Here is a 19,458-nt window from a genome sequence, read left to right as displayed (position 1 = left end):
ACATGAAGACAAGTTTAATTAACTACTCAATGGCTATTAAGCCTTGAAATGTGGCTAATGTGACTGAGAAACTGAATTTTATATTTTATTTTATTTAAATTAAAATAAATTTAAATAGTCACATGGGCTAGTGGCTATTGTATCGAGCAGCACAGATACAGAAAACTTACTGAACTAACTGCGCACACAGCAAAGCTCACAGCACTCAAAGATAAAACTCCATATTTTAAAAACGGGCAGGAGAACAGACAGCTTCAGTAAGGGGTGGGAAAAAAAGCATGGGGAAGTAGGAGTAGCTGAAATAATGATCTGCAAGCTACAAAATCTAAACAAATCTGAATCAAGACCTTTAGGATTCCATTTTAAGGCAAAAGTATTCTCCATGTATTAGTCATCAGTTATTCTGAATGTCACCTTTGAAAATGGCAGCTCCTGAAAGCATGTAACAGAATGGGCATGTCCATCCGAGCCCATCTTACATGAGTCTGAATGGTACCTTGATGATTCTCTGCACATTCGGTGTATAAAGGCCTCAGTCTCCCCATTATATGGTAAGTGGCCAAAGAAATAAAACTGTATTTAAATATGATCTGAACACATGTGTGTGACAAGGAGCTGTGCACAAAACACACGACAGAAAAAAATCTCAAAATGTTAATGGTAATTGTGTTTAGTAAGGTAACAGATGATTTTTATTTTCTTTTTTTTTTTGCTGTGTTTTTAAATTTTTCTACATGAACATGTTATTATCACTATGATCAAAAAATGAACTTTCCTTAAAAACCTCTAACTTTTAAAAATCTCAAATTATTAGGTTGCTCCTGTCTTAAATGCAGCCATCACCGCATTGTTTCCTACATATAAGTGACCTAGGAAAACAATTTCTTCTGCTTCACATAGTGCTAGACTTAACCACTTTTAAACTGAAATTACTCTTTAAACCCTAGCAACCCACTTCATCAACCAACCCTCCATCAACTACCTCAAAAAGAAACGACATTACATACCTTTCGGTGAAGGAAAACTGTTTTCTGTTCCTTTGCCAACAGGAGTAGCTGGCAAAGAGAGCGATGCTTGGACAGCAGAATCCATCTTTTCACAGTCTAGAGTTGGAGAACTAGGAGCTGACTTTCTGGTTACTTCCTGTTGTCTTTCCCGAACTGCTAGTTCTTGCCTTAAATCTGTAAAATGTTGCAAACAAAGGCAGTAACACTCAACAGAGGGAGCAAATACATCAAGCAAAGTCACATCTGAAATGTCATAAAGACAGTCTTCTAAATCACTATCTTTCAAAAATTCATTTCCTATTTAATAACTTTCATTTCTAGGAGAATAAAAATGACAACTGTCTAAATAATCTTTTAGAATTTAAAAATGCTACAACCTAAGAGAACAGTTACCTATGCCCGTATGCAAACAGAAATAGTGCAGAGTCCAAAGTAAAACTCATAGTGAACGTGTATTACATAAAAATAAATATTCTTTACCAACTCATTTGGTTTTATTTTGAAATGATGTAGTTTGGGGATTACTGTAAAATCAATGAAGTGCATTTTTGTAATTTTTAATGGGTTGGTATTTTTTTTAATCAATTATCACTATGAAATGTTTTGTTTTAGAAAACAAATATTCAGAACAATTTAAAAAATTTTTTCTTGCTTTCAAATATTGAATTTTTAACCAAAAATTAATGTTTTCTTTTCTTGTTATGCAACTAATGTACAGAACATTTGCTTATATTAAAAAGGATACAAAGTTATCCCACTTCTGGGTATGTATCCAAAAGAATTCAAAACAGGATCTCAAAGACGTGTTTGCACATTCAGGTTCATAGCATTATTCACAACAGCCAAGAAATGGAAGCAACCTAAATGTCTGTCCACAGACGAATGGATAAAGAAAATAAAATATACACAATGGAATATTATTCAGCCTTTAAAAAGGAAATCTTGTCACATGTTACAGCTGGATAAACCTTGAGGACATTATGCTAAGTGTAAAAGCCAGTCACAAATACTGTATAATTCCACTTATATGAGGTATCTAAAGTAGTTAAATTCATAGAAACAGAAAGCGGAAGTGTGGCTGCCAGGGGTTAAGGGGAGGGGAAGATAGGGAGTTGCTGTTCAATGGCTACAGTTTCAGTTTTGCAAGATAAAAAAGCTCTACAGATACGTTTACACAACAATGTGAATATACTGAACACTACTGAACAGTACACTTCAAAATGATTAAGATGGTAAATTTATGTTGTGTTTTTTACCACAATAATAAATAAATAAGACAAATTTTGAGAAGCTCTTCAGATAAATACATCACCTCCTCAGGAAAAAAGGCATGAAAAACCAATCTTTAAAAGAGTCAATAAACATTAGACAAAAAGTTTCACAAGTAGTAATCAAAGAACTACAAATTAAAAAACAAGATAGTAATTTTCAACTTTCAATTGGATTGATTTTTAAATCCTTTAAAATGTATTTTTAAGTAGTACCAATGCTGGTACAGAGTGTGGGGCATTCTCGGTCACTGCCAGAGCAGTGGAGGTCCCACTAAAAACATTCATGTCCTTTGTCACTTCTAAGAATCTCTCCTAAAGAAATCATCAGATATTCCTAAATATTATGTATGAGGATCCCAGGCACAGCCCTATAGCAAAAAAATTAACAATAAAGAACTCATTAAATAAAACATAACTATATAACAGATTATATAACATTGTTTAAAACCTGTTAAAAGATTTTCTAATGGCATGGATTATATTCACTATATTAAGGAGTGAAAAAAGAAGGAAAAGAAATATGTGTGCATCTCTGCGTGTCTGTGTATAGTGTGGTCTCAATTATATAAAGGAAAAAATATATAGATGTGTTATGTGTAGTCGTAGGGAAGACTGGAAAGAAATTCACCAAACTGTTAGTGGGTTCTCTCCATATAAAAGGATTAGCAGTGATTTTTTATTTTCTTCTTTATAATATACGCATTCTATCATGCATAAGAAAAAAAGGGGGAGGGAGGGAAAATTTTAAAGGAAAGTAAATATTAACTATATATATAATATGTATACAGCAAAATGAACACACAGTATTATATGCATAACACAAAATTATTTAGGTAGAAGCAATAAGGAAAAAACCCAAACAAACCAAGCAGTATACGCAGTGGTGCTGGTTAAGGCTTTGGAAACCAGACCAGGGTTTTAATCCCAGCTGACAAGCTATATTACCTTGAACAAAACTCAAACTCTCTGTGCCTCAGTTTTCTCATCTATAAAATGGAGATAATAATATCTACCTCTTAGCATTGATAATACAGGTATTAAATAAATTAACAGATTAGAAGCACTTAGTACAGTACTTGAAAAAGTATAAAAAATTGTACCTTTAAAAAAGTTGATCTTTAAGCTTCCTCTGGTTTGGGGACAGTAAGGTAAGGGATAATTATGGCTGTCCCTCGATATACTCAGGGAATTGGTTCCAGGACCCCCATATATACCAAAACTGGTGCACACTCAAATCCCGCAGTCAGCCCTGTGGAACCCACGTATATACGAAAAGTCGCCTCCCCTCTCCCATACTCAGGTTTTGCATCCCCCATGAATATTATATTTTCAATCCAGCGTTTGGTTGAAAAAACATCAGGGTATAAGTGGACCTGCGCAGTTCAAACCCATGTTCAAGGATCAACTGTATTATTTAAGTTATAAATTTTACCTCTTGCTTCATCCTTTAACCTCTGTACAGAGACCAACAAAGATTCCTTTTCATCAAGTTCACTTTCTAAAAATGCATTCCGTTCAATGGCCTGATTTAGCCTTTGTTCAAAGTCTTCCAGTGAAACTATTGTTGCCCTAAAAAGAAAAATCAGAAACCATGAATTAAATAACATGTGCAAACAGCTAGTATTAATACAAAAGGAAACTGTCAGTTTATCTCATGACATATACTGAGCTAGCCAGCCTGGTCCCGTTCAAAGAGAATGACCTCACCCTCTTCCTGACCTCCGGTGGCAGTTAGTATCTCCACTATCATGTGGGCCATTCAATATATTCTCTTAAATTCCTATTTAAATTACTTAATGTTCCTTAAAGAAGGGCTGTTACACTATTTATAGCTCCAGATTTTAAACACAATACCATCAAGTTTACACATTTTCAGGAAGAAAACTTAATAGTTTTAGAGTATGTAAGAATTAACTAAAATTTTGTTTAAAACTTTAAGTTCCAGGTCACACTCCATTTACTTCCTGCCAACCTTTTTCTTCTCCCTGCCATTTTTCAGTCATTCATTCAACAAACATTAACATGCACCTAGTCTGTGCCCCTCCCACTATGTGCTTTCTGCTACAGAAATAAAATTCCCTAGCCTCAAGTTAGAACTCTTAATGCCATGTCCAATTTTATCAATCCCTGTCAACTGTCAAAATGTCTCTCAAATCCATTTCCTCTTCATCCTTCTGCCCCAATCTTCTGCTTTACTCTTCACCCATCACCTGGATTACTCCTAAATGGTGTTTACATCTCCTCCCTACTTCCAATTCCTCAGTATTATCTTCTCAAATCAAAATCTGATAGTATTCCTTTGTTTTAAAAACAAATCTTATAAGAGCTCACCACTGCCTATGGGGTGACTTTCAAACACAGTGTACAAGGTTCTTCACAATCTGGCCCGCACCCTTTTCCAGGCTCATCTTGTTCAGCCACACTATCTCTGTACACATTAAAGTAAAAAATGATATCTCAAGCACTTTCCTGCCTCTCTGCCTTTGCATGTCTCTTTACCTAGTTAATTTCTAGTCCTCCTCACAGATTCAGCTCCAATATCTGCAAAGGCTTCCCCAATTCCCCCAGGTGCTTTGGCTGCTCCCTTCCCTATGCTCTGGCGCAGCCTGTATGTATACTCTTGTTACTAGAGCATTTATCACAGTGATTGACCATATCCATCACCCCCCCAAGGGCAGTGACTAGCTTAGCTCTGTATCGTTAACCCTAGCATCATGGCAGTCACTTAAGTGTCACTCGATAAATATTAAGGAAGAAATACCAGATAGTAATTGCAAAGTAAAAGAAATTAAGTTTGGAATGGTTAAGAAAACTAATTACAGATGCATGAAAGCTTGGCAACAGTAACAGCAACCCACTGCAGGTTAGTCAGGAAAACTGTAATGAAAGCAACATTTTGAGAAAATTCATCAGTCAGTATTAAGGCAGAAGAAAATGAAAAGGCATAAAAACATAAAGATATGTCAGCAAGGAGATAACTGCAAAATCCAGGTATAAGTTGTAAGGACCTACAGGAAGTATGGAAGTACTGAGAACACAGAGGGAAGATGAAGGGATGCATGTTTTCAAGAAAAACCAATAGGACCAACAACGGTACATGAGAAAAGAAGGAAAAGGGAAAAATTGAAGGAAGAAAGCTTGGAAGGGCATTATGTGGGGAGATAAGGATTTTTGGTTCCCTTCAATCCAATGAGTTACAGGTGACATGAAATATCAAAAGGAAATGTTCTGGAATTAAGATCTAAGGTGATAGGTTGAGCCTAACAGTAAAGATTTTAATCACCAATTACCAACTTTGGTTATTCTAATAAAACGCACATACTCATTTACCTTTTTGCTCGCTCCAGGTCATCATTGGCCTGCTCCAGCTCTCTCACATACTTATGCAACTGCTCCTTAATGGCCCGAGTCTGACTTAAATCATCTTCTAATACTGAGACCTGCTTGTAGCTCTGTGCATATTGATGTTCTAGTTTCTCCTGAAGGCATGGGTACAGGAAAGTATGTGTCATTGATATATAGTCTTCTTTATTTATTTTTACTTTAGAGACAGAGTCTCACTCTGTTGCCCATGCTGGAGTGCAGTGATGTGATCACAGCTCACTGCAGCCTCAAACTCCTAGGCTCAAGCAATCCCCCCACCTCAGCCTCCCACAGTGCTGGGCTTACAGGCTTGAGCTACCACACCTGGCCTATAGTCTTCTTTAATAAAAGACGTAACTCAAGGAGGGGAAAAAATCCAATTCACTCACAATCTGAGTTGATGGTATCCCTCCTCTTCTTTTTTACAATATTTAAAAAAAAACAACTAAATGACTAAATGATACATTCATTCTAAGTGCCTAAAACCATGTAAAATTTAGATAGTCAACCATTCTCCTCTCAGAAAGAAATCTCATATTGATCTCTCAGAAAAGAAGTGAAACAAAACCCTTGTCTCAAATCTCCAAACTTGTTGGGGGAACCTGTGGGTTCTCAGGCTACATGCAGCCCAGAGGAAGCACAGAGAGCAGACTGCCTCTCAGAGTTCAAATTCCCTACCCCTTGCCCGGCCCTCCTCCACTTCCCCAAACCCACTAGATCCAAAGATGGAAACACCCCCAAGCATTTGGCTATGGCAGATGGCAAAGAGCAGAAAAACGGCTAAATCCTTTTTCTCCTGAAAACTCATTTTTAGAAAAAGGGAAAAATATAGAAATTTTTAACCCAAACTAAACTCCAAAACTGAAGGGGCTATGAACAATAATGAAATAAATACATACACCATATGCAGAATGAGGCAATCTACCAAAACAAATAATCAGGCAACTTTTGAAAATTATAGGAACTACAATATAACTAGGAACACTATAGCTAGGAAAGCAACAGCTGTGGAAATTTCTAAGTGAACTCCTGAATTGTAAACCACCTTTCCCTTGATTCCACAAAAGAAAACATTTTATTCAAAATTTCATATTAAGCCTTTTTTAAAATTATTTTTTGTTGCCTACTGCTTTTAAGCACCACCTGAAAAATAAATTTTTCATTTTAACAAAACCCAGCATATTAGACACCAACTTCTATGGCTGCAATTACCTTTAATGCCTCCACTTCATATTTCAGTCTTTGGTTATCAGCTTGCAAGTCTCTATTTCTTTGTTCAGCCTGTACTAACTGTGCCTCCAACTCTGCTTCTAATTCTCTGCTTCCTTCCTGGAATTCAACTAGCTCATCCCGAGCTTCCTGGAAGCTAATCAGAAACAAAGTAGGAAAGATGAGTTATAGTAGGAACCACGACGATCATCTTGCATATAACATATCAATTCAATAATTTTTGCCTGAAATCTAAAGCTCTCATAAAATATACTAAACAATAAAGACAATCTGTTTTACATCTCTTACTCTATATATTCAAGACTCAATGAAAATGAGTTATAAGTCCAAAAGGGATTCATAAGTCAGTGATTACAATATTTACGAAAACTCTACATGGTTCAATCCATTAACTTCTTCCTCCATAGAACTCAGATGGTGGGGTAGGAAAGAATGCATCTTTATTTTCACTAAAGTAACTTAAATTTGGCATTTCCTTCAACTGTGTTCAATAGAAATATCAGATACTCTCGCATCATGATACAATTGTTCCAGATCTCTGTGAATATCATTTATTCTCATCACCGCCATAGTTACACACCTTCTATATCCACTAGCACAACAGAATAACTGGCTTCAGTGATAACAATCAAAGAGCAATAAAAGGTTTGATAAGGCTTAGTAAACTGTTAACCGAAGTAGGAAAATGTATAAATATTTTAGAAACATTCCATTTAAAAAAATTTAAGACAAAGTTTTGGTGCTTAAAAGCTTATTATCCAAAAGTTTTTCCAACTAAGTAAAATAACTGAAATTTTATAAAACACTCCATACCCCTGAAGCTCTCCCCGTCCCTCAAAGCTTTGCTGGCTCCAAACACTGACAACGTTTGCCTGAAGAGAACTAAAGTCTGTTATATAGCACCCTAGACACTTTATCAGAATCTTCAAATGACCAAAACCATGAGCAGCATCAGTGCACACCCAACAAGCCACAGATGGCCCCGTCTAATGAAAAGCATACAAGGAGGCAAACTATCAGAAGAAAACATAAATGACACTGTTCGCCTACTATTTTAATAATTTGAACAATACAAAGATTTGTGGCATTTTTATACAATTTAAATACAAGCAATGTTGTGACTTTCTAGACTCTCAATCCTAAATCTGAAACTCTAAATTTAGCTTGTTAAAAAAAATGCACAAGCTAGACATGGTGTATTCCAAATGCCCTTCCCTATTTTTAGTATGCTTTTCAACATTACCTTTGTTTATACTTCAAGGAAAGTTCCTTCCAATAAGCAGTTTCCTCCTTTAAACTTGAAAAATCTGGTATATCTTCACCATCCATGATCAAGAAAGCCTGCAAAATATTAAAGACAAACTTACATATTAAATAGAGAACATAGGAATCTAAGAAAAAGTGTAAAATCTGGGACGTTGTGGAGGCAGTCAAACTTAAAAGATTGTGACAGTGCTAATTCTTTCATATAACTCAGGCACATGAATCATTTCACTATCCCACTCTCAGGAACCACCAATATTGTGGATGAGGTCATGACAGGAGACATCAACAAAGTCCTTTGGTACAAAGCCACGTGAGGCACTTTCAGTTGCAGCACTAGGTTCTGGGTGACTTTGCCCCAGAGAATCATGCTATACATAGTTCCCGTAGTTGGTTTATAGCCAATTGGTCTTCCAGAAAACAGGAGGCAGAAGCAAGCATTATCGTCAGAGGTGCTGCTACTGCATGCCCGTCCTTGTCGTACAGCTTCTTCAAAACACCTGCTTGGACCATTTTATGCCAGGTTACCCTATTAGAAGATCAGGCACCACATTCCCAATACTTTACTATTATGGCATTTCTAAAAACTTCCTGTTAATTATCTTTTAGGTCCACAGATTCCTCCAAAAATCCACTAATCTCCAACTTCAATGATCTTTCCTCTGGGTTCTTCAAAGAAGGCACTCAGCATTCAGAAGGAGGGAAAAAGGCCAGGCACAGTGGCTCATCCCTGTAATCCTAGCACTGTGAGGGAGGATTGCTTGAGGTCAGGAATTTGCGACCAGCTTGAGCAAGAGTAAGACCCTGTTTCTACTAAAAATAGAAAAAAATTAGCCGGGCATGGTGGTGTGAGCCTGCAATCCCAGCTACTGTGGAGGCTGAGGCAGGAAGATCGCTTGAACCCAGGAGTTTGAGGTTGCTGTGAGCTAGGCTGACACCATGGCACTCTAGCCCAGGCAACAGAGCAAGACTCTGACTGAAAAAAAAAAAAAAGGGAGAAAAAATCTATTTGTTAATTAACCTTGCATTTGTACTGGCTGCCTAAAACTCCCAAATGATTGCCAGGGCAGATGGAATAGCAAAGACGTTAGGCCCACTCTAGATTCATGCCCACCGTTTTCCTACCACACCTTCCCCAAGCTCCCACTTTATATTTCAGCAATGCTGTTCAGAATTGTCTTAACACACCATGCTATTTCAGGTCTGCATGTTTTCTCTACCTGGCATGGCTCTCCCTTCCTTGCATTTGGAAAGCTCCTATTTAAGCTTAAAACCTGTCATGTTTTCCAGAAACCCTTTCCTGCTCTCACCTGGACAGCATTAAAATCTCCTGTGCTCTTGGCTACCTCTATATACCACACATGCTTTCACTGATATAATTAACACATAGCAATGCATTTACTTACACTTTTGTGTCCCCTATTAGGCTGTGTATTCTTATTTATTTCTGTCCCAGCACAATGCCTGCACACTAGATAATAATATCGACCGAATTAAACCATAATTGATTCAACCTAATCCATACTGGGCAGCAAGAACTCAAGACCAGCTTTAAAAGTAAACTAATAAAAAACCTGGAGATGTAGAGAACTGAAGCGTTCATCTAACACAATCCACTCATGAAGGTTTAACAAAAACTCAGTCACAAACAAGAACACATATAGAACTCCAACTTCAGGGTGGGTATACCAAAGAGGTATGAGAGTGCTTTTTATCGAAATAAACTAAGTGTATAAAGTTGCTTTTTAATTTTAATTCCTTTGTGACTTACTGCAAATTTTTCTTTCTTAGGTCGTTCCTGACCACATCATCTATTATTACCTTCACATTTGTCAGGGAACCCCCAATTATCTTAAATTACCAATCAGCTTAAGAGTTCACTGAAAGACATGGATCCGTGACATACTGTGCATCTCTTCACAGCACCAAGCACAACTAACACCTTGCTCAGAGAAAGCACTTACTACTCACAAACATTTACTGAACACCTATGTGTCAGACATTGTTAAGCACTGGATAAATGTGTATTAACCAAATACACCCTCCTCTAATCTCATTACCCCTACACTAGCACACTTTTGTCTGTACTATTCTACTCTTGCAAATATCTTTATACTCTGACAGCACTTTAAAATGTAAACCCCACAGGGCTGAGAGTCCAGGTGAGGCTAGGTTCTAGGGTTCCAATTCTGCCATTAAATTACTTAAGTAAACCGCTTACTTAGGGCCTCAGTTTTTTCATCTAATGAGGGCTTATACTATACTAGATGACTTATGATGTTTCTTCAAGCATGTGTGTTGATGATAAATAATACTGATTGATTTTATAATCCTATCCCTTCATCAAAGTTCCCAATTCTCACTCCACTTTCTGAGATGTAAGAGTAATCTTATTTGTAATTGTAATTTAATTTGTAATAAGGTATGAACAAAGATGAGGCTCATCCAGCAGCAAGACATGTTTGTATTGCAAAGAAGATCCAAGGCACTTAAAGGCATCATAATCATGTGGTATCAGTAACTCCTCATAGTCATTGCCTAAGTCTCCTTGAGGGCAGGGATGTATTTCACGTTAACAACTCAGGTAAAGATAGAATTACAAGACACATGAGGGAAGCATCTAGGGAGGAGGCAACAATCCCTCTGTCAGTTGAATGTTCTACACATAAGGTCTTTGCCAAAAATGCCCTAAAAGCTGTTGTGATTCCTTTTAAACTTATAAATCCAGCCCTAAAGAAGCTGATGATAAGTTCATGGGCGCTGGTACTCAAATTTGGATGAATGCTACTATTTGAACACCAGCAACTAGGTATCCACGTGCAGCTCAAATATTCAGTTTCTGATACACAATATCAGAATTCTGATTCCAATAAATCACGGTCTTGCAAAATGTTATGAAGACCAAGGTAATAAAAGAAGCAAAGTTCTGCTGCTACTTTTAAACAAGAAACATATGAAGAGAAATGAAAGATTATGTCTCTCCAGGTAGTTTCTTGAGGGCAGGACCTGTGTCTTATTTATAAATCCCTACACATCACGAGAAATATGGAACACAGTAGAAGTTCAATAAATATTTGAAATGACTTACAACCTTTCTTTCAGTATTCCCTTTTTACTTTCAAAGCACCACTTTCTTTTATTAACATCTGAATTCCTATTTCAGGAATGGAGTAAGCAAAAATATTTGTAGGTAGTTTATTTCTATCTCACAATGCACCACCATATATTAATATCAAGATTATAGGCTGGGCATGGTGGCTCATGCCTATAATCCCCCCACTTTGGGAGACTGAGGCAGGAGTATCACTTGAACCCAGGAGTTTGAGACCAGCCTGGGCAACATAGTGAGATCCCATCTCTACAAAAAATAGAAAAATTAGCTAGGCATGGTGGCATGCACCTATAGTCCCAGCTACTTGGGAGGCAGAGGTAGGAAGATTGCTTGAGCTCAGGAGTTTGAGGTTGCAGTGAGCTATGATGATGCCACTGCACTCTAGCCAGGGCAACAGAGTGAAATCCTGTCTCAAAAAAAAAAAAAAAATTATAAAACCAATCATTCTCAGTTGTACAAAATTATTATTCTGATGCATGCCAACCCAGATTCACACTCACTGATATATGCTCAGCATAGGCTCCACATCAAAGAACAGTAAGCTGATGGGACTTATTGAAGAGAACCTTGGAGATACCACTGCACACTAGCTACCTCAAATAATCACCATCCAGCCCTTCGTTCTTTTTTTTTTTTTTTTTTTTTTGACAGAGTCTCACTCTGTTGCCCAGGCTAGAGTGAGTGCCGTGGCGTCAGCCTAGCTCACAGCAACCTCAAACTCCTGGGCTCAAGCAATCCTCCTGTCTCAGCCTCCCGAGTAGCTGGGACTACAGGCATGCACCACCATGCCCGGCTAATTTTCTTTTTTTCTATATATATTTTTAGCTGTCCATATAATTTCTTTCTATTTTTAGTAGAGATGGGGTCTCGCTCTTGCTCAGGCTGGTCTCGAACTCCTGAGCTCAAACGATCCACCCACCTCGGCCTCCCAGAGTGCTAGGATTACAGGCGTGAGCCACCGCGCCCGGCCCAGCCCTTCGTTCTTAAACATAAATGGACAAGAACCACCAGACAAATGAGAAAACCCAGTAGTGTGAATAAGAAAACCCTAGGACCTACTGAACTGAGAGGAAACAGATAATTCAGGAAATGAGAGAAGTTTTCTTTTTCATACAAGAACTCAAGGGGGTTACCTCCCACAGTTCCTGAGACAATTACAAAAGAAGGGAGAAAACCGTGACTGGGACAACACAGGATGCAGGAAATAGGGACTCCAGCCGAAGACTGCAACCAAGAGAAGTCCCAGGATGAAGCCTCATCTGTAGGTCAAGAAAGTAATTCACACAGACGGATGGCTCCAAGAAAAATGAGGAATTCCACAGAACAGAGAGCATAGCTGAGAAGCTGGATAAATCTGAGGTTGTGGTTGATGGCACATTACTCTATTTCAATAAGAAAAAGAGCAACTGAAAAATCTCAGGAAAATAAAAAAGAAACATGAGAATCCTAATCCTTACATAAAACATTTTTAAATTAATGATTTCAAGTCTAAAATTTTTAATTTATTGATTTTTTTTTTTTTTTTTTTTGAGACAGAGTCTCGCTCTGTTGCCTGGGCTAGAGTGCCATGGCGTCAGCCTAGCTCACAGCAACCTCAAACTCCTGGGCTTAAGCGATCCTTCTGCCTCAGCCTCCAGGGTAGCTGGGACTACAGGCATACGCCACTATGCCCGGCTAATTTTTTCTATATATTTTTAGCTGTCCAGATAATTTCTTTCTATTTTTTAGTAGAGACGAGGTCTCACTCTCGCTCAGGCTGGTCTCGAACTCCTGACCTTGAGCGATCCTCCCGCCTCGGCCTCCCAGAGTAATTTATTGATTTTATATTATTTTACCCAACTGGGATAAGTTCCATAACTTTATGGTCATCAACGAACTTCTTATTTCGGGTCTTAAATTTTCCATAAGCTTCATGTGTTGCTCTCTTAGAAGGTTCCAGGATTTGGTAAACAACTTTGTATTCTCCTTTTTTATGCTCATGTTGATTTTGTAAACTTTGATGATAATATCTCTTACCTTTGGTTTTCCCAAAGGAGATATTTCTTGCCTTTTTTTTTTTTTTACAGAGACGAATGGGGTCTCTGTTACACAGGCTGGCGTGCCGTGGCATGATCACAGCTCACTGGAACTGCAAATTTCTGGGCTCAAAGGATCCTCCCCTTAACCTCCAGAGCAGCTGGGACTACAGGCACCTGCCACCACACCCAACTACTTTTACTTAGTTTTCCGTAGAGACAAGGTCTCACTACATTGCTTAGGTTGGTCTCCAACTCCCAGGCCCAAGCCATCCTCCACCTCCATCTTCCGAAGTGCTAAGATTACAGGCATGAGCTACCCAGCCCAGGCTATTTCTTGTCTTTGTAGCCTATAATCATTGGGCAGCCATCGTAGTCCCTTAAATATTTGCATTGTTATGCTTAGATTGTCTCTAGATTACCTATATGTCTTTCCAGAGCTGAGTGACCAGTGCTACTTTAGTACTGGACATTTTATTCACTGGTAGGATAATTTTTCTTTAAACTTTTTAGTACTCTGTCACTATGCAGTATTTGATGATACTCCTGATTATGTGGTCCATGAGCCAGTGTCTTTATGGAAGTTCCTTATAATGACTATGAGATGCCTTCCTAACATTTATCTGAATGTGGAATCAATACTTCTACAAACAAGGTTAGGATTGTTTTTATCTATAAATGTTATATACATGCCCACTTTGAAACTTTTCTGTGGGGGGGTGTTTTTTGGTTGTTTTTGACCCATTTAGGCAGTTATTGCTTTGAAGAGCGCTTAGTTAAGTAGTGATCCCTGAGGAATAGTATTGTACACCTTTGGGTGTACTGTGAAGTTTCCAGTTGTCTCTGACTTTTGGTTCTTCAACAGGAAGATATTTAACACAACCACCAACTTTTCCATCAATGTTCCCTGATAACTCAGAATTTAAGTAGCATTTTGCATGAAATTTCTTGAGAATCTAGTTCTAGCTCTTGCATCCTCTTTGTCCAACTATTTACTTTAATGTCAAATAATTCTAGCAAAATTATTTTAATTTTTTTTTTTACTTTACACATGCTTCTTTATTTTCTTGCCGGATCTTAGGTAAACCGAATGTTGACCACAATTTTTCTAATCAACAGGTTACTTTCACAACTTGCTTATTGGCCCTTCAAACAGTATTACAGCCTGTGCCAGAAATATTTTACTAAAATTACCATCATCTTTTCCAGAACAAATTAAAAATATTTAACCAAGAATAAGTCATAGGAGCAGCATAGCATAGTGGTTAAGAGCCTAGATCCTGAAGCCAAACTGCCTGGGTTTGAAATCAGACTCCTTCACTCACTAATTGGGTGAACTTGAGCAAGTTACTTAACTATGAGGTGCCCCATTTCCTCACCTGTAAAATGAGGATAATCATTAAAATGAGGTTGTTATGAAGATTAAATAAGTTAATATTTGTAAAGTACTTAGGACAGAGCCTGGCACATAGTAAACATAGCATAAATGTTCATTAAATTATAAAAAAACTGGTAGTTCAACAGTGGACCTCTGAACCACAAAGTACAACTGCAAAGTATAACCACAAAGTAAACAGCCTTCAGAATTTAAAACATACAAATGATTCCTTAAAATTAATCATTTCCTGAAGCTATATGCATATTCCAGTGATACCATTACTGAAAACATTTCTAAAACTTATCTTTTAGAATAGCCTTTAAAAAGTCAGATTGAGAACTAAGCAAAAAGTTCTTTTTTTTTTTTTTTTTTTTTTTTTTGAGACAGAGTCTCACTCTGTTGCCCAGGCTAGAGTGAGTGCCGTGGCGTCAGTCTAGCTCACAGCAACCTCAAACTCCTGAGCTCAAAGGATCCTCCTGTCTCAGCCTCCCGAGTAGCTGGGACTACAGGCATGCGCCACCATGCCCGGCTAACTTTTTCTATATATATTTTTAGCTGTCCATATAATTTCTTTCTATTTTTAGTAGAGATGGGGTCTCGCTCTTGCTCAGGCTGGTCTCGAACTCCTGAGCTCAAACGATCCGCCCACCTCGGCCTCCCAGAGTGCTAGGATTACAGGCGTGAGCCACCGCGCCCGGCCGCAAAAAGTTCTTACATATGGTCACACCTCATTTTTATTGCTTCCTAAGTGGTATTGGCCAGTTTTATTATTCTAATTTTGTTCATCAAACTTACTCTTTTTAAAAATCACATTCTTTACAAATAACAAAGATTTGCTATCACTACAAATATTCAAAAGACCATTTCAGGCTGGTGCGGTGGCCCGGGCCTGTAATCCTAGCACTCTGAGAAGTTGAGACAGGAGGATTGCTTGAGCTCAGGAGTTTGAGGTTGCAGTGAGCTATGATGCCACTGCACTCTAGCCCTGGCAACAGAGCCAGGTTCTGTCTAAAAAAAAAAAAACACCAAAAAAACAAAAGACCGTTTCAGGAGCTGTAAAGACAGTTTGTTCAGTTTGCTTCAAGTTACACTAGGAGGATGTATTCACTGCGTTATTTGAAACTATGTAACTGGCGGCATGAAGGCTATAGAAAGTTAGCCAATATCGAAAAATATACCGCTAAAAAAAATGCTCTAATGGTACATCTACAATTTTCTGAAGCTAGAATAATTATGTATTCTCTGCCCCCCTCCAATCTTTCTTTAATACCATGTCCATATATATGAATGGAGTATGAGTCTCAGAAGTATAGTTACTTTTACATCAAGCATCATCATACTGTATATGACCTTCAGATAACCAGCAACAATCAACTCACTTGGGTTCGAAACAGAGCCTGTCCAAATGCCTTATTTGCAAGGAAACTAATCTTTGTACAATGGTAAGAAAATTTTTTAGATGATATTGTTTCTTGTTAACAGTTGTAGAACGAACTAATGAGGCTGGAAGAGTTCTTTCGGAACTCACTGTTAACATGCATGCCTTTTTACTGTAATTCTACTTCTCTCCAAGGTGACATTTACATAATTTTTAACCCTTCCAAGTCGATCATAAATATGGTCTCTCTTTTGGTCCCATCAAACTTCTTTTTCTACCATATAGAGTACTCAGAAACTTACATCGGAAGTAATTTTAAGCTTTAGTAACCAAATTTATTTCAGCATGGTTTACAGTAAAAGTAAGTTTTGCAGATGTCATGAAAGCAAGATCTAAGTTTCTACCGAGGGTTCTTATTTTAAGTGCTCCTTATCTAGCTTCAGTTTATTTAATTTAAAAAATCAAAACAGAACAACAGCTTCAGAAGATTTAGCCATTTCTATCTGGACCAAGTCAACCCCTAACCAGGACTGGCCACAGGTACTCTTTGTGCCTTATGCACTCCACTTTTAATTAACAATTTTAATAATAATTCAGAAAAAACACCTCACTCAGTTTCCCTTTACTTCTCTTCAGCCCATGACTTAATGCTGCATTTTGGGCCAACTTCATGATTTAGCAAAGCCTATCTCTTAAGGACATTAAGAACAACACAATTTAGCAGACAAAATAACCAGCAACAAGCTTCAGAGTAAGATTTTTCTCATAACTGAGCAGCAGTTCTTATCTTGGGTGAATTTGCTCAAAAATAATTGAATAAGTAGTCTACTAGCTTCTGGTATATCTTTGGCAAGTCAAATTGTGTGCCTTGCTTTCTAGCTGAGAAGGGTATAAAAGTCCCAAGAAAAGAAACCAGAATTCCGAGCCTAGAAATGTAAAGTATGATTCAAGTTTGAACCGAAGTATAAATCACTTAATTATCCCCACCCCAGCTCAATTTCCCCATACAAGTGGCGATAACAAAATCAGTCGCAACCACAGAGTGATGAGGTTCAAAAGGAAGAGCACTCTGAAATGTGTCAAGGTGCTACAGAAATGGAATGTGATAATCAGTAGTGGAAGACCTCTCACTTTCTTTGCAAAACTTAAAGGGTCACCTGGTTGCTTACAGCAAAAATAAGGGGCGAGCACAAGCAACCTGAACCTGCTGGTGACACTTTCCTGAACTCCAAGGGGGGATGATTAGCAGTTCGATCCCAGGAGTCACGGGAATGCCAATCGGAGCCCGACGTGGGCTGTTCCTGCTCTTGCTCTCCACAAGAGAGAGGCGCTGAGAGATCAAAATCCAACCTGACTCCAAACCGCCCTCGCAGGCAGAAGGATATGAGAGAGGTTGGAGGGGGAGGGCTGAGCGCCCTGCTGCCACCTTCGACTGGGCCACTCCTTGCGCCACCAGCGCCCCAGCCCACGGTGCCACGTCCCGGCCTCCGTCACCGCCATCCTTCACCCCACCGGGACGGGGCACATCCTCCGGAGGCCGCCGGGCTCGTTCCCTTGCAAGCTCCCCTGTGGGCCACAGCTTGGACCAGGGCGCGGAGGGGACAGTTAGAGCGGTTGGAACAGTTGCCCCCGGACTGGTCGCCCCAGAACCCGGCCCTGGCCCGGCCCGTCGGGGCCTCGGACACAGCCCCCGGGCCGGGCAGACTCCCCAAGGGCAGGCCTCGGCGCCGCCGGCCCGACCGGGCCCCCTCGGGAGCGTCCCCGCTCCGCAGGCTCACCTCCACTGTGTCAAAAGCGCATGTTCGCCGCCGCTCGCCCGAAGTCTCTGCTCCGCTGGCCTGGCCAGGCCCGCCCAGCCGCTCGCCTCCGCTCCCCGCCGCAGCCCTGAGCTCCACTCCGCGCACCTCCGCGCCCGGCTCCTCCCCGACACGTCAGGAGCTCCCTGGGTGTCCGAGGCCATTCTGTGACGCACGGGGGCGGGGCTCGGAGCATGCGCGGGAGCGCGCGGGCGTGCGGGGCGGGGCTGCGGGGGGGCTGGCCTCACACCCGGCCGCCGGAACGCGGCGCGCTGACGACAGGCTGGCGGCGTCCTTGTGCGCAGGCGCCTCGGGACCCCACGACGGATGGGGTTTTGGCCTCTGCGGTTACGTGAAACTTTGCTGTTTGGAAAAGCGGTGCCGCGGGGTGTGAGGACATCCCCCAGTTTTTCGGCCACCAAGACCTTTCAAGTATCCATGTTTCGGTGTTCCAGTTTATGGAATAAATCTCGGCTCATATTCCGCCTCCAGCTCCACCCCTTACCCCCCAATAGAACACAGGGGTATTCTATTCCCTCCTCATCACTATCTCAAAGCGCGATGTTATTTTCACAGCGCTTCCACTAGCTGAAATTTTATACTTGTTCTTGTCTTCCTCCAGTAGAATTTTAAGTTCCATGGGAGCTAGAACCTCTTATGCCTTGTTTATCACAACAGATAGCTTGGTTCTAGGCAGAGTGGGTGCTCAGATATTTGATAAATAAATGAATGGATTCCTTGGTCGCACCAAGGGATTTTATATATGTCCATTTATGTTTTATATATCTGAGCATATATTCACACACAAATATATGTTAAATATATATAGATATTCCGCTAGGGGACTTGGAGAAGGAAGCAAGCTGGAAGAGGTACTAGCTCAAAAACGAGAGAAATGGGGATGGACAACCGCTAAGGCAGTGGCAAGTTAAAGGAAGAGAGCACTTTTAAAAACTAGTTTAGGGGCCAGGAGCTGTGGTTCACGCCTGTAATCCTAGCACTCTGGGAGGCCGAGGCGGGTGGATCGTTTGAGCTCAGGAATTCGAGACCAGCCTGAGCAACAGCGAGACCCCATCTCTACTAAAAATAGAAAGAAATTAGCTGAGCAGCTAAAAATATGTAGAAAAAATTAGCTGGACATGGTGGCACGTGCCTGTAGTCCCAGCTACTTGGGAGGCTGAGGCAGAAGGATTGCTTGAGTCCAGGAGTTTGAGGTTGCTGTGAGCTAGGCTGACGCCACGGCACTCTAGCCCGGGGAACAGAGTGAGACTCTGTCTCAAAAAACTAAATAAATAAATAAAAACTAGGGCCAGGTGCTGTGGCTCCTGCCGGTAATTGCAACACTTTGGGAGGCACAGGAGGATCAGATTGTTTGAGGTCAGGCATTCTGACCAGCCTAGGCAACGTCCTACAAAAAATAAGTAATTTTTTTAAGTTCATGGGACATGTGTGTTATGAAAAAACAAACCATGTACGGATTTCATTTTTTTTGCAACAAATAAACTCATATTAACTTGTTATAACATGTCTGAACAGCATCTAGTTTGAGGCATTATGAAGAATAAGACATCAATTTGAAAAGAGCCCCTATCAGAGTAACATGAATTCTGCTAACATTGAAGCAAGAACAAACATCAAATTTATG

At 39.7% G+C, this 19,458-nt stretch overlaps 1 protein-coding gene across 2 annotated transcripts in view; it reads right to left on the bottom strand.

The window, feature by feature from the left end:
- NDEL1 (nudE neurodevelopment protein 1 like 1) overlaps window positions 1–17,922 on the bottom strand; it is a 33,595-nt gene extending 15,673 nt beyond the window's left edge. For both annotated transcript variants that reach the window (XM_069482045.1, XM_069482046.1), the window contains exons 1-6: window positions 17,796–17,922; window positions 8,115–8,212; window positions 6,854–7,007; window positions 5,609–5,757; window positions 3,711–3,847; window positions 1,008–1,181 (exon numbers count right to left, since the gene is read on the bottom strand). In XM_069482045.1, the coding sequence (XP_069338146.1) occupies window positions 1,008–1,181; window positions 3,711–3,847; window positions 5,609–5,757; window positions 6,854–7,007; window positions 8,115–8,200 (700 nt within the window). In that variant the 5' untranslated portion in view covers window positions 8,201–8,212; window positions 17,796–17,922. The remainder of the gene's footprint in view (window positions 1–1,007; window positions 1,182–3,710; window positions 3,848–5,608; window positions 5,758–6,853; window positions 7,008–8,114; window positions 8,213–17,795) is intronic.
- Window positions 17,923–19,458: the final 1,536 nt, after the last annotated feature.

The sequence above is a fragment of the Eulemur rufifrons genome, chromosome 9 (assembly GCF_041146395.1).
Source record: "Eulemur rufifrons isolate Redbay chromosome 9, OSU_ERuf_1, whole genome shotgun sequence".
NCBI lineage: Eukaryota > Metazoa > Chordata > Mammalia > Primates > Lemuridae > Eulemur > Eulemur rufifrons.
Note: the sequence above shows the minus strand (reverse complement) of the source record. Positions and strands in the feature narration are given on the sequence as shown.